General features: G+C 43.9%; 1 protein-coding gene across 1 annotated transcript in view; it reads right to left on the reverse strand.

Moving 5' to 3' along the window:
- dmc1 (DNA meiotic recombinase 1) overlaps positions 1-16,166 on the reverse strand; it is an 81,026-nt gene that overhangs the window by 11,222 nt on the left and 53,638 nt on the right. Inside the window, exons 11-13 of the mRNA XM_041177897.1 lie at positions 14,299-14,413; positions 7,438-7,498; positions 3,348-3,464 (exon numbers count right to left, since the gene is read on the reverse strand). Coding sequence (XP_041033831.1) covers positions 3,348-3,464; positions 7,438-7,498; positions 14,299-14,413 — 293 coding nt within the window. The remainder of the gene's footprint in view (positions 1-3,347; positions 3,465-7,437; positions 7,499-14,298; positions 14,414-16,166) is intronic.

A 16,166-nucleotide genomic window follows, 5' to 3' on the forward strand; every position in this document is an offset into this window, starting at 1 on the left:
AGGGGCTTCTCCACAATGCTACACATGCCCTCTTGGTTTTCTGCCAGATCCTCCTGTACATCCCACTGGACATCCAGCATCTGCTGCCTAACGGACAACTCCAGAGGCCGATCATCAGCCTTTGGCTGAGTACCGTCCTGGTCTCCAGCAGTCCTTCGACTGCAAGCGCCCTGGGCCTCACCTCCCGCTTGGTCTTTACATCTTTGTTTGCAGCCATGTCACTGCTGCAGCTCCAACATGTGCAGCCTCCCTGGGGCTGCATGTGCCATTTTTGAACCAGCTGCTGGGTCGCCATTGGACCCGGCGGCCAACGGGCCCCTGTCCCTGCCCAACCCTTCTCTGACATTCAGCAGCCGGCATTCATGCTGGGTGGGCCTTAATTAGCCTGCCAGCGTCAAATCACAGTCGGGCCCCGATTGCGGATGACTGTCAGCTTTCCGACTGCTCCTGCTCGACTCCGCCAGGGGCAAAATTCTGCCCACTATCTGTCTTTATATTTCTAGCTAGCTTTCTCTCGTACTCTAAGTTTTCCCTTATTAATTTTAGTCATTATTGCCATGTAAGTGCCACTTGACTGCACTGTTGATGACACTTTCCATCACTTTTCTGATGATCCAGAGTAAACTGATTGGCCAGGTTGGATTTGTCCTGGTTTTCACGGATAGGACATACCTGGGCATAAAAATCAAAAAGGTTGGAAATACTCAGCATGTCAGGCAGGATCTGTGGCATTAACATTTCAGGTTGAGCACCCCAACATTAAGGATGGGGAAATTAGTGGAGCCTCATCTCCAGTTAGTTATTTAATTGTCCACCATCATTCATGATTGGATCTGGCAGGACTGCAGAGCTTTCATATGATGTGTTGGTTGTGGGATTGCTTAGCTTTGTCTATCGCATGTTGCTTCCACTGTTTGGCATGCATGTAGTCCTGTATTGTAGCTTCACCAGGGTGACATCTCATTTTTATGTGTGCCTGGTGCTGATTCTGGCATGTCCTCCTGCACTCTACATTGAACCTTAGTTTGTTGGTAATGGTAGTGTGAGACACATGAGATCATAGATTGTGATTAAATATCATTCTGCATGATGGCTCACAGAACCTCATGAATGTCCAGTTTTGAGTTGAATCTATCCTATTTAGCACAGTGGTTGTGCCTAGAACACACTGGAGGGTATCCTCATTGTGAAGATGCCTTCACAAGGACTATGCAATAGTCACTCCTACCTATATTGTCATGGACAGATGCATCTACGACAGGTATATTGTTGAGGACAGGGTCTAGTAGGTTATTCTCTCTTGGTGGTTCCCTCACCACTTGCTGCAGGCCCTGTCTAGCAGCTGTGTCCTTTGGGATTCAGTCAACTTGATCAGTAATGGTGCTACTGGGCCAGTCTTGGTGATGGACGTTGAAGTCCCCCACCCAGAGTACATTCTATGCCCTTGCCACTCTCAGTGCTTCTTTCAAATGATGTTCAACACGCAGGAATAATGATTCATCAGCTGAGGAGGAGAGGGATGAGGTCAGCAGGAGGTTTACTTGCCCATGTTTGACAGATACCACAAGACTTCATGGAGTCCACAGTTAATGTTAAGGACTCCTGGGGCAATCCATCCTGACTATATACCACTGTGCTACTCTGTTGGTTTTATCCTGCTGGTGGGACAGGACATACCCAGGGATGGTGATGGTGATGCCTGGGACATTAGCTGTAAGGTATGATTTACTTATCAAGCTGTTCCTTGACTCGTCTGTGGGACAGCCCTCTCAATTTTGGCACAAGCTGCCACTGAGAACTTTGCTGATTCTGCCATTGTTGTTCCCAGTGCCTAGGTCAATGACAAGTGGTTCGTCTAGTTGTCAACTTTTCTGTAGCAGTTCAGTACACCTGAATGGCTTGCTAGGCCACTTTAGAGGACAGCTAAGAGTTAACCACATTACTGTGGGTCTGGATTCACATGTAGTACAGACCAGGTAAGGATGGCACATTTCCTTCCCTGAAGGGCATTAGCAGCCGTGAGATTTGAACACTTGTCCCTACAGCAATATCCTGGGCCTCTGAATTAGTGGTTCAGTGACATTATCACTGTGACATTACCACTATCTCTGTCTCCCCTTGTTTGAGATTATATATATATTTTATATATTCATCATGGGATGTGGGCATCGCTGGCAACCAGCATTTATTGCCCATCCCTAATTGCCCTTATTCAGAGTGTATTTTAAAAGTCAACCACATTGCTGTGGGTCTGGAATTCACATGTAGGCCAGACCAGGTAAGGATGGGGGGCATTAGTGAAACAGATGGGTTTTTACAACAATTGACAATGGTTTCACAGTCATCATGAGACTTTCAACTCCAGATTTTTGTTGGATTCAAATTTCACCATCTGCTGGTTTGATTCCAGGTCCCCAGAAGATTACACTGGAATACTAGTCCAGTGACAATACCACTATGCCATCACCTCCTGGAATTCCCCTAGATGAGGTCATGATGGACTCAGCAGGACCTATTCTGCTGTTCACAGGAACATTCAGGTGCCTAATACACAGCTCAAAATAACAAATGGAAAATGATAATCAATCCCAAAAGGATCAGCTGTCATTGAGACAACAGTCTGCCAGTGCTGCTACATCTGCGGGTTAATGTCCCTTTATTATATCCCTTTTGTGGTATGATATGTGTATAGTCACCTGATCCTGTTATATAAATGACCCCTGTTCCTAGAATGTGGGATGGAGTCATTGCTGAGCAAAGCTAGCTTCCTCAGATGTCGTGTTCATAATGCAAGTAGTTTAGGGCATTCTGCAATAAGGGCAATCTTGATTTTGCAATGGGCACTAATGGCATTGCAGTCATATCTTTCTTCTCTTAAAGAAAAATCAGCAACATTCTCCCAGTATCATAATGATGCTACCATGGCGCATTCACATAATGAGTGAAAGATCTATTAAATCTGTAGGCAGGATTAATCCACAAAACCTTTCAAGACTTATTGGGTCATGGCCTGTTTCTGTTCCTAATGTTTATGTCCTCACTAATTGTTTACAAAGGGCATGTTTTTAAATGAGCTACATTATTAATGGTGAATACATTATAATTATAGCAGGTAAATAAGTGGTGTAACATCCCATAAATGTTTGAACTTGCTGTTAATACATTATTTGCTAAAATATTAAAAATTTACATACTGCTAGTGACAGCAATAGTAATAATTTCAGGATACGTCTGAGTAATAACAAATCATTTTTCCTACTCACAACTAAGTTTCTCAATTGCACATTATGAAGCCTGCAGTGGGCCTTACAAATGCACTGAATATTGTTGGTGTAAAGTCACATTACCTATCATAGATTTTTGCAATGCGCAGTTCACCTCGCCCTTTCCGCAGACTAATCCTTGTAGTAGATGCATGAGCCAGAATGTGACCACCAATCGGTTTCTTTGGATCTGCTTGGAAACTTGGCAAGACATCAAGGAACAAAAATTGATTAGAACAAGAGATAAAACACTATTGCAAACCAAACTGTGAAACCACTACAAAATATAAGTTAGTGTATGCAATAAACACAGACACATGTTTCACGACTGCTAATGCTCAGCGCCTATCTGCTTGAGCAGAAAGATTCAGGTAACAGTGCTTCAACAAGACATGAAGAGTGCTTCTGATGACATTTACAGATAGCTTTCAGGTCTGCACGCCAAAAATGTCATTATTTTTTACAGTTCCCATGCAGTCAGTGCATGTCAGCAATAGGTATAAGCAACAGGCTAATTTTTAACCTCTGTTTAATTAAGAAAATTAACTTCCTTATTGTTTTAATTGCATACGCAGCAATCAACTGTGTGGAGTACAGTAACCAGCTCTACCTCTCCACCATTTCTCTCTACCCCTCCATGCACCCCAGGGGGGAGGCACAAAGGTACAATCTTGAGGGGGGGGTTGCCCCCAATGGGCACAGGAAAAGCCTCTAAAGGAAGTATCCCAGCTTCCTTCCCATCTTTTAGACTGAGTTGCAAAAGTAGCAGACTGGCCTCCTTTTACCTTCCCCAGCCACACATATTGTTGAAGCCCACACTTTGCTCATGATTTCGAGGTGAGTGCAACATTTAAAACCTACCTGCAACAGCACTCCTCTGGTTTCTCGGCAATGCCAATTTTACGCCACACCGGTGGGGATGTAGGGTTGGTCCGCTCTCATGATGAGTGCCTCCATACTAAGGGAGGACAGCACTCGTGTGCTGGGTGTCTCAGGCGGGCTGCACTCTGAAACAGAGACCAGCACTGAAACCGAGGTGGGGTGGGGGGGAAGGATGACAGAGACATGAGGGACAATGAGGTATGGTGAGGTTGGGGTGGAAACGGGATGATGGCAGACAGAGGTGAGACCGTGGGTGGGGAAGCTGGAGCCTGAAATAGAAGACTACAAATGGCAGACATTGAGGGCAGAATTTTCTGCCTTCCAGGTGGGCAGGCCTGACTCAATCTCCGGCGGGCGGGGAGCCGATCCCCGCCAGCGAAGAGGGCCGCACCGCCATTTTACGTGGGCGGGCCAATTAAGGCCTGCCCAGCGTGACGTCCAGCGGGAAGCACTATGCGCTTCCTGTGCAGGCGGAGAGATTCCCCAAAATCGAGGGTGCACTCTTTCGCACATGCACACGAAAGAGCGCACATCTCTTTGAGGCAAAGTGCAGCCTCAGGGAGATCGCCTGGACTTTCAAAAATATTAAAAATAGAGAAAAAAAAATCCCTTACACATCCCCATCAGGTGACAATGTCACATGAGATGGGACATGTTCATAATTTACAGAATAACTATATTAACATTTTTAAAACCCTGCATGAAACCTCACCCCGCCGCTGGATGCGGTTTCATGTTTTCTCTATTTGCCGCCAGGGCTCCTGGCCAACCCACTGACATTAAGGTTGTACGGGCAGGTCCTTCAATTGTTTCAATGATCCTGTCAATGGCCTGCATTGGCCATTGCCAGGTCGGCGGGCCCGCAGCTGATTTTGCTGCGTCCCCGCCTTCCTGAAAATTTAAATGGGGCGGGATAACATCGGGGGTTCCGCCGGACGTCATCCCGCATCATTTTACACGTCATTGAACGGGCCCCACCCCCTGCTCGCCAACGGCAAAGTTCTGCCCTGAAAGGGGTGCGTAGGAAATGAACTGTATGACTGGGAGGGGATGCACGCAGACTCCGGAATACGACGAGGGGGGAAGGTGTAGCACAAGAGGGATGGGTTGTACAGAGACTCATGGAGGTGGGGGAGGGGAAAGGCTTGCACATGAGAGAATCTAACCATTGTCCCTTGACATTGCTGAATCTCCTACCATCCACATCCTGACTTGGAAATATATCACCATTCCTTCACTGGCGCTGGGTCAAAATCCTTGAACTCCTCCCTAACAGCATTGTGGGTATACTTACACCACAGGGACTGCAGCAGTTAAAGAAGGCAGCTCAACACCACCTTCTCAAAGGCAACTAGGGATGGGCAAAAAATGCCAGCCTCGCCAGTGACACCCATATCCCGTAAACAAATTAAAAAAATATATTTGGCTCAACTCTGAGGGAAGGTAATCTGAAGTCTTTACCTGGTCTGACCTACTTGTGACTCCAGGCCACATAGCAATATGATTGACTATTAACTGCTCTCTGAAATGGTTTAGCAAATCACTGAGTTGCATCAAGCTGCTAAAGAAAAGTTGAAAAAGAATAAAACCAGACAGACTACCTGGGTTTGACTTAGGCTTTGGAAATAACAAAGACACGCCTTCTCCTCCTTAACACCTAGCGACTTGTGCCAAAATTGGGAGAGCTGTCCCACAGGCTAGTAAAGCCTGCCATAGTTATGCTTATTGAATCATACCTTACAGTCAAAGTCTCTGAATCCTCCGTTACACATCGGCAGGCCAGACCCACTAGAGGTGTCAGCACAGTGGGATACCAATCAGAAGGGTCCAGATGAAGTCTCATCAGATCAAACATGGACAAGGAAAACTCCTGATTACCACCTATCCCACTTCCCTCATCTGATGAGTCAGTACTCCTTCATGTTGAACACCATGTGGAGGAAGCACTGAAGGTACCATAGGTATAGAATGTACTCTGGGTGAGGGACTCTTTTTTATTTGTTCAAGGGATGTGGGCATCACTGGCTAGGCCAGCATTTATTGTCCATCCCTAATTGTCCTTGTTGAGAGGGCATTTCTACTGTGGGTCTGGAGTCACATGTAGGCCAGACCAGCTAAGAACAGCAGATTCCCTAAGTGAACCAGAGGGGTTGGCATTGGTTTCATAGTCATCTGCCATGGTGGGAATCGAACCCAGAGAATTACCCTGGGTCTCTGGGATACTAGTCCAGTGACAATACCACTGTGCCACTGCTTCCTCCTATTCAATGGCCATCACCAATAGTGGCTTAGTAGCACCACTACTGACTGAGCTGGCCAAATCCTGAAGGACATATCTGCCAGACTGGGCCTGCAGGTCCAGCTGAGAGCACCAACAGGAGGGAAAAAAAAGCTATTTGACTTCGCCCTCACCAATCTACCTGTTGAAGATGCATCTGTCCTACAGAATATTGGTAGGAGTGACCACCACACAGTCCTTATGGAGTTAAAGTCCCATCTTCACACTAAGGATACCCTCCATCATGTTGTGTAGCACTACTTTGGCTGGATCAAAAACCTGGAACTCCCTTGCTCACAGCATTGTGGGTGTACTTACACCAGATGGACTACAGCTCAGGACAGTGGCTCACCACCACCTTCTCAAGGGCAATTAGGAATGGACAACAAGTGTTGGCCTTGCCAGTGATGCTCACATCCCATGACCAAATAAAATTAAATGGAATTGGCAACATGTGGCTACTGTCTACTGTATCGGACAACACTGTACCTTATCCTATATAAAATTCTCATCCTCTTTTTTAAATCTCATGCTCTCGACTCTTCCTACCTTTGTAAAATCCTCCCGCCCCTAAACGCTCTAGAACTCTGCAGTGGTCAAACCCCAGTGTCTTGTGCTTTCTCCTTCCTACATCCCACCATTGACATTTGTGTCTCTGCTGTCTTCAGCTGGCTTGGTCCTAAGCTCTGGAATTCCTTATCTAAATCTCTGCATCTCTCTATCTCTTTCTCTCTGTTTTAAGGTGCTCTTAAAGCTCACATCTTTGGCCAAGTTCTTGATCACCCCTCACAGAATTGTCTTCTTTGACTTGGCATGATTTTCTGTCTGATTAAAATTCTAAGAAACATCTTAGGATCTTTTTCTACATCAAAAGTGCTATTAATTGAAAGTTGTAAAGTACACCCATTTTTCAGCATTATTCACATACTTAAAAATTGTTTTCTCTGGTTTGCTTCCTTTCCCACCTTTGGATGATCACATCTCAAGTTGAACTGATATGAACCTTGTGCCTACCTCATGGCAGCTCCTGGATCTGCAGTCATCTGATTGGTGACAAACACAGCCACATTATATTCTACAAGAAAAGAATGAATAAAAATGATTCCCTACTTCAGCTGTTGGAATTTCCAATTCTGGAAAGAGGAATCTGCCCTAGAATAATTTTCAAAACTTAATGCAGTCTCACTTGTAATAAGATGAGGCCGAAGAGAAGATCAACCTCTTTCTTAGCACATTCAATTGAGCCTATCCACTTGAACAGCTTGTTGTTTCAATATTTGGAACAGTATGTATTCAGGTACTATTCATTTTCTCTTTAATTACTTTGCTACTCTCCTGAAGATGTCAATTCCTGAGGTAGAGCAGTTCTGTGAGCCTAGGTTAATGTTCTGGGGACCCAGATTCAAATACCAACATGGCAGCTAGTGGAAATGTAAATTCAATTAATAAATCTGTACTATGAAAGACAAACAAGTGCAACTTTGGAACTTAGTGCATACCTGGGAGTTTGGTAAGTGGGGGAGTTTAAGGTTTGAAAAATCTAATCTATAATTAGCAGTGACTGGAATGTACTGTGTAAGTAGACTAAGTTTTTTTCTTTCTTCCAGCCTTAGGCTGGGTAACTCTTTCGAGTACAAACCCGTTTCCATCTGTTCCTATTTAGATGAAGTTACATTGTTTCATAGTTTGCCATTATGAGATTTGAACACTTGATCTTGGGGTTACAAACCCAGTACCATAACCACTTGGCTATTTAGGCCAAGAGTAAAAGGGTAAACACACTCAGAGAGCTGAGTAATTAATTAGCTAACTGGTTGAATCTGGTTTCTCTTGCTCCAGTTCAGTTTACTATATATTCAGGGTTCTTTAGTGTAGCTAAGGCAAACGAATGCATATCTGGGAGTCTGGTGAGTGGGGGAGTTGGTGAGGTAGGGAAGGAGGTGTTCCTTTCCTTTTTCAACCTTTTCACCCTATAGGAATGTAGGTTAGAGGCGAGGAATCATATGAAGAGTAACTCACCTCCTGACTCCTCAAAGCCTGTCCACCACCTACAAGGCACAAGTCAGGAGTGTGATGGAATACTCCCCACTTGCCTGGATGAGTGCAGCTCCCACAACACTCAAGAAGCTTGACACCATCCAGGAGAAAGCAGCCCGCTTGATTGGCACCACATCCACATTCACTCCCTCCACCACCATCGCACAGTAGCAGCAGTGTGTACCATCTACAAGATGCACTGCAAGAATTCACCAAGGTTCCTTCGACAGCACCTTCCAAACCCACGACCACTACCAACTAGATGGGAAAACACCACTACCTGAAAGCTCCCCTCCAAGTCACTCACCATCCTGATTTGGAAATATATCCCTGTTCCTTCACTGTCGCTGGGTCAAAATTCTGGAATTCCCTTCTGAACAGAACTGTGGGTGTATCTACCCCACATGAACTGCAGCAGTTCAAGAAGGTAGCTCACCACCACCTTCTCAAGGGCAACTAGGGATGGGAAATAAATGCTGGCCCAACCAGCAAAGCCCATATCCCGTGAATGAATAATAAAAAAAAAAATTGGTTCTTATTCTTCTACAGGAAACTGAGCTAGCTGTTTGGTGAATATCTGGTACGTAGTTAAGACCCAAGGTTTAAAATAGTATATGAACTGGTAGTAAAGTTAATAAAATATGTAAAAAAGGGAAATAAATAAGTGAATAATATTATTAAGTAATCAATTAAATCACATTAAGGATGGCAGGACAGGTGATGTGTCAAGACTGCAGTATGTGGGAGCTCCTGGATTTCAGTGTGATCCAAGACAAACACGTCTGCAGTGTTTGCAGCTCGAGGAGTTTCAGCTCAGGTTCATTGAGCTGGAGACTGAACTGCAGACACTGCGACACATCAGGGAGGGGGACAGGTACCTGGATGCTTTGTATCAGGAGGCAGTCGCACTACTTAGGATACGGTGTCCCGATTTGGTCAGGGACACAAGGGTGTGATTGCGAGTGAGGCAGGTGAGGGTACCCAGAGGGCAGGAGTGCAGGAGCCTCAGCCTTTGCAATTGTCCAATAGGTCTGAGGTTCTCTCAGTTTGTTTTGGTGAGAGTGACAGCTGCAGGGTGGTTGAGCAAACTGACCATGACACCTTGGTACAGGAAGCCATTCAAGTTGGGGGAGCAAAAATGAATGTAGTAGGTAGTAGGTAGTATAGTGGTAATAGGGGACAGTATAGTGAGGGGGATTGACACTGTTCGATGCAGCAAAGAGCAAGAGTCCAAACGGCTATGTTGCCTGCTCGGTGCCAGGGTTTGGGACATCTGCTGGAGATTAACTTGCAGTGGGAGTGGTAGCATCCAGTTGTGATGGTTTGTGTAGGTACCAATGACATGTGTAGAACTAGAAAAGCAGTTCTGCCTAGAAAGTATGAGGAGCTAGGCACTAAATTATAAAGAGGTACCTCAAAAGGTAATAACCTCTGGATCATTATCTGAGCCACGTGCAAATTGGCATAGGGTACCTAAAATTAGAAAGATGAATAAGTGGCTCAAAGACTGGTGTGGGGAAGTGGGTTCCGGTTCAAGGGGCACTGGCACCAGTATTGAGGAAAGTGGGGGCTGTACCTTTGGGATGGTCTACACCTGATCCATGCTGGGACCAGTGTTCTAGTGAGCCACATAACTAGGGAAGTAGAAAGGGTTTTAAACCAAATAGTGGGATTCAAATTTAGGAATATGTGGTAAATCAAAGAGTAGCAAAAAGACAAGAGAGAAAAGTTTAATGCAGGGAACAATAAGCAGGCCAAGACAGGAAGGGACAGAGAGTACAGGGAGTACAAATCTAAGGGTAAATAAGCAGATAATGCTAGAGATTACAAAAATAATAGAAGAACAAAACTAAGAATGCACATTGCATTCAAAACAAAACCAACGAACTGAGAATGCAAAGGGTAATAAATAAGTACAATCTGATAGCCATTACAGAGACATGGTTGCAGGATGACATAGATTGGGAACTGAATATTGAAGGGTACGTGACATTTAGGAAGGACAGGGAGCTAAGAAAAGGTGGAGGGGTGGTTCTGCTAGTCAATGATGGTATTAGCACATTAGAGGGGGATCACCTAATTTCAGGAAATCAGGGTTTAGAAATGGTTTAGGTAGAGATGAGAAATGATAAAGGCAAGAAGTCACTTATGGGAGTGGTGTACAGGTGCCCAACAGTAACCATACAGTAGGACGGGGTATAAAGGAAGGAATATGGGAGCTTGTCAGAAAGGTATGGTGATAATATGGGGGATTTTAATCTGCATATACTCTGGGAAAATCAGGTTGGCAAAGGTAGCCTAGATGAGGAATTCATAGAATGTTTTCAGAATAGTTTCTTAGAACACATGTTCTGGAACCAGGCTACAGTAGACCTGGTATTGTGCAACGCGATAGGATTAATTAATGATCTCAGCGTGAAGGCGCCCCTAGATAGCAGTGATCATAATATGATTGAATTTTACATTCAGTTTGAAGGAGAAGAGTGGGTCCAACTTTTAAGTTTTTAAACTTAAAAAAGGGCAATTATGAGGGCACGAAAGCACAGCTGGATAAAGTGAACTGGCAAATTAGATTAAGGGATAGGTCAATAGAGATGCACTAGCAGACATTTAAGGCGATAAATCAGAATACACAAAACAGATACATTCCAACAAGAAAGAAAAATTTCAGAGAGGACCCACCATCCGTGGTGAACTAAAAAAAATTAAAGGTAGTATCAAAAGCATATAATTGCACAAAGGTGGGTGGCAGGTCAGAGGAGTGGACAGAATATAAAGAACAGCAAAGAATGACCAAAAGATTGATAAGGAAGGAAAAATTAGAGTACGAGAGAAAGCTAGCTGGAAATATAAAGACAGATAGTAAGCGTTTCTATAGATATTTCAAAAAAGAAAAGACTTAACAAAGTGAGTATTGGTCCTATAAAAAGTGGGTCTGGAAAATTAATAATGGAAAATAAGAGATGGCAGATGAATTGAACCGGTATTTTACATCGGTCTTCTCTATATAGGGTAGCATCCCAGAAATAGCTGTAAATCAGAAAATGGAAGGGAGGGGAAAATTACAATCACCAGGGAAGTGGCACTAAGAAAATTGTTGGAGCTGTGGGCTGACAAATCCCCAGGTCCTGATGGACTTCATATTAGGGTCTTTAAAGAAGTGGCTAGTGAGATAGTTGATGTGTTGGTTTTAATTTTCCAAAACTCCCTAGATTTGAGGAAGGTTCCATTAGATTGGAAAATAGTGAGGGAGACAGAAAGCAGGAAACTACAGGCCAGTTAGCTTAACATCTGTAATTAGGAAAATGTTAGAAGCTATTATTTAAGACATTATAACAGGGCACTTGGAAAAATTCAGGGTAATCAAGCAGAGTCAACATGGTTTTGTGAAAGGGAAATCACGTTTAACCAATTTATTGGAGTTTTTGAAGAAGTACCATATACTGTGGATAAAGGGGAACTGGTGGATATACTGTATTTAGATTTCCAAAAGGCATTTGATAAAGTGCCACATCAAAGGTTATTGCGAAAAATAAAAACTCATGGAGTAGGGGGCAACATATTGGCAGCTAACAGGAAACAGAGGATAGGCATAAATGGGTCTTTTTCTGCTTGGTAAGATGTAACAAATGGTGTACCATAGAGAACAGTGCTGGGGCCTCAGCTTTTTACAATTTATATAAATTACTTGGATAAAAGGACCAAAGCAATGGTTGCTAAATTTGCTGATGAAACAAAGATAGGTAGGATAGTAAGATGTGAAGAAGATACAAGGAGGCTATAAATGGATATAAATAGGTTAAGTGAGTGGGCAAAGACCTGGCAAATGGAGTACAATGTGGGAAAGTGTGAAATTGTCCATCTTGGCATGAAAAATAAAAAAGCATATTATGTAAATGGTGAGAGATTGCAGAGTTCCTAGTGCATAAATCGCAAAAGGTTAGTATGCAGGTACAGCAAGAAATTAGGAAAGCTAATAGAATGTTATTATATATCGTGAGGAGAATTGAATTCAAAAGTAGGGAGTTTATGTTTCAATTATATATAGGATTAGAGAGCACATATCTGGAGTACTATGTACAGTGTTGATCTCCTTATTTTAAGGAAGGATGTAAATGTGTTGAAAGCAGTTCAAACAAGGTTTACTAAACTAATACCTGGTTTGGGTGGGTTGCCTTAATGAGGAAAGGTTAGACAGTCTAGGCTTGTATCCTCTGGAGTTTAGAAGAGTAAGAAGCGACTTGATTGAAACATGTAATATAGGGGTCTTGACAGGGTTGATGTGGAGAGGATGTTTCCCCTTGCAAAAGTATCTAGCGTTGGAGACCGCTATTTAAAAATAAGGGGTCACCCATTTAGGACAGAGATGAGGAGAAATTTTTTTCTCTCAGAGGGTTGAGAGTCTTTGGAACTCTCTTCCTCAAAGGCAGTGGAAGCAGAGTCTTAGGGGAGACTATTTCCTATGGTGGGTGGAAGTGGGTGACGGCGGGCGTGGAGCTGATCGCCACCCTCGATCAGCTGCACGCCACCATTTTGCGGCCAATTAAGGCCTGCCCAACATAACACGCAGCCAGTAGCGCTCAGCGCTACCTGTGCGGGCGGGAGGAAGGAGGTAGAGTTGGCACCTGTACTTTTTTGTGCATGCACGCGGAAGAGCACAACAATCTTCCTGAGGCACGGAGCTGGCTCAGGGAGATTGAATGGGTGACAAGACTTTTTAATAAATAACGTAAACATTTATTTAAACATGTCCCCTCATGTGACAGTGTCACGTGAGCTGTTTGTGATGTTTGGAAAATTTATCTAATTATTTTATACAAGCTTCAGGAAACCTCGTCCCGCCCGCAAATGAGGTTTCCTGAAAAACACGAAGGCCACTTGGGCTCTTTGCCTGCCCGTTCTAAACAGGTTTAATTACTTATTTAATGGCCTTAATAGGCTGTTGGCAGCTCGGCGTGCTCACAGCCACTTGCGGCACGCACTTGCCCAACGACATATCAAAATGACATGCGATAACATCGGGGCACATACCCGATGTCATCACGCATCATTTTACGCGTTGGTGTGTCGGGCCCATCCCCACATGCCGACTGCAATATTCTGCCCTTAGAATATTTTTAAGACAGAGCTAGATAGATTCTTGACAAGCAAGGGGGGCAAAACCTCATCGGGGTAGGCGGGAAAGTGGAGTTAAGGTTACAATCAGATCAGCTATGATTTCATTGAATGGCGGAGCAGACTCGAAGGGCCGAGTGGCCTACTCCTGCTCCTAATTAACATGTTCGTATAAAGTTAGTCTTGGTAATGGTGACCATGAACTATCAATTGTTGTAAAAACGCGTTTTAGGGAAGGAAATCTTCCATTCTTACTCAGTCTGACCTACACGTGACTCCAAATCCACAGTAATGTGGTTGACTTTTAAATGCCCTCTGAAATGACCCAGCTAGCCATTCCAGTGCAAGGGCAAGTACAGCTGGGCAACAAATGCTGGCCTTGCCAGTGTCGTCCACATCCCATGCAAAAATAAAGAAAAAAAACAATAAAAAGAAAGCTAGAAAGACTGGCCGTCCAAAAAAAAAAATCAGACAATTCACCCTTGTCCGCACTATGGAAGCCAAAATCAGGCTCCACAGCCAAGTTAGAACGTACGACAGATGACTTTACGCGTGCAAGAAACCACCATCTTTGACAACTAAGGGAATCCGACGACAATGGACAAAGACTTCAAAACAATACACTACTAGATCATGCACTGTACATCATGATGTCGCACCCTTCAGAACAGTACATCATCTAAACAATGCACTCTCAAATCCATGATCCCGGTTAATAATTACCTTCAGAGATTTTCTGCAGGCGGGAGAGCATCTGAGCCAGTTTCTGTTGACGTTCTGCAAGCTCACCACGGCCACTGAAATCCACTCGGAAAAGTGCCATGATTGAATCTATGATCTAAAGAACAAATATACAATTAAAATATTTATTTAATGAGCAAAACAGAAAAATACTGGATCAGAACTACATCACCATTGGTGCAACTTTGTGTATAGTTAAAAAGGAAAATAACTCAGATTGCCCCTCTGACCTGGAGATGTTTGCAAATTGACAGCTGTTAAAACAGCCGGAAGGTACACTAAGGTATGGAGTATCTGATGTCCTTTTGCTAGACTATTGTTAACTGAATTTAACAGATTACACATGGACCCCAGTACTTACAGGGAGAGTGCAGATGAGGCTGAAAACTGCTGAAGAACCTCTTAAGGCCAGGGACACAAAGACCTCACCAATTTAACGGCAGAACCTCATTAACATTTTTATCTACATTTCTCATCTGGCAGTAGGCCAATTGGATGGCCTGGTTGGTGGGTGGGAGGCAGGAAATCAAGGCTGGGGGTCCTTGGAGAGTAAGAGAGACCTGAAAGGTTGCAGAGGTTGATGATTGGTGGGAGGAGTTGGGGGGAGTGACATGCAATCAGGAGGAGAGAGAGAGACTCGTAGTCGGGTCAGGGAAGACAGACCCATGAAGGGGAAGAGGAATTCCAAGGCTTCCTTGCAGTGCCTGGGTAGAATGCTTATGGACTTGAGATGGAGTGCTGAAAGAGTCATCTACTTTGCGGAGTTGGCAGCTCCAGATGCCCCTACACAGCTAAGTTCCCCAATCCATGGGAAATCCGTGCAGCACCAATGAGTGGAAGCCCAATTAAAATATCTCAGGTAAGTGAGCCATTGAAATAACGCAAACAACAGGGCATACATGGCACGTTGGTGTTGAATTCTAAGTAATTTTTTAATACCCTTCTCAAACTCATTCTTGACTTTAATGGGGGTTAACAATCAAGGCAATTATGTCAGAAATGAAAATAATTCACTTGAATCCACCAGGATCTTTTCAAGATACATTAAGAAAGAGAACATGAGTTTGTTAAACTTCTTACAGCCAGTTAATAAAGGAAGAGACCAGATGTCAATCATTATTCAGTTTTAAAGTGAGGCATTGCAAATGTATAGCTTCTAACTCTACTACTGTGCCAGGACAGTCTCAATAAATGTCTCTATATCTGCCCTCCACCTATATACTTAACCTTAATTTATACAGTTAGCAAGTTGCCAGGAAACTAACCTTTCTACAATTTATAGATGATGCAAGGTGTACTGACAGGAATAGTGAGAGATCATCGTACAGCACACAAGGAGGCAACAGCCCATCATGTGCTTTTTTAACAGCCTTATCAACTTGTCCTGACTTAAAGAACCATAAAATAGTGCAGCATAGAAGGAGGCCACTGGCACTTTCAAACAGCAACCCAGTTAGCCTCACTCGCTGGCTTGTTCCCCATATCCTGCAATTTCTTTCTCCTTTAAATATGTTAATTGGATATTAATGTACTTGATTATAGGGAGGTGGTGGGCCAAAGGCTCACCTATGTCCTTTTAGACACATGGCTGGATTTTCATGCCTCTGTCCTAGTCAGAAAGGAGGTGGGAGATTTATAAATGCTGGCAGCACCTGTTTCCAGGATTCTTAAGGTCCTGGGATAAGCAGCAGATAGCGAGCTCACACACAGCACTTCCATCCTTGCCTACTCCATTGCTGGCATGGGCATTATAAACCCACCCCCCCCCCTCTCTTTTTCCATTGTGTTGGGCCTCTATTGTTAGGCAACATTGCTCAAGGCACCTAAAAGGAGTCATGAACTACTGGGAA

This window comes from Carcharodon carcharias, chromosome 31 (assembly GCF_017639515.1).
Source record: "Carcharodon carcharias isolate sCarCar2 chromosome 31, sCarCar2.pri, whole genome shotgun sequence".
Taxonomy (NCBI): Eukaryota; Metazoa; Chordata; class Chondrichthyes; order Lamniformes; family Lamnidae; genus Carcharodon; species Carcharodon carcharias.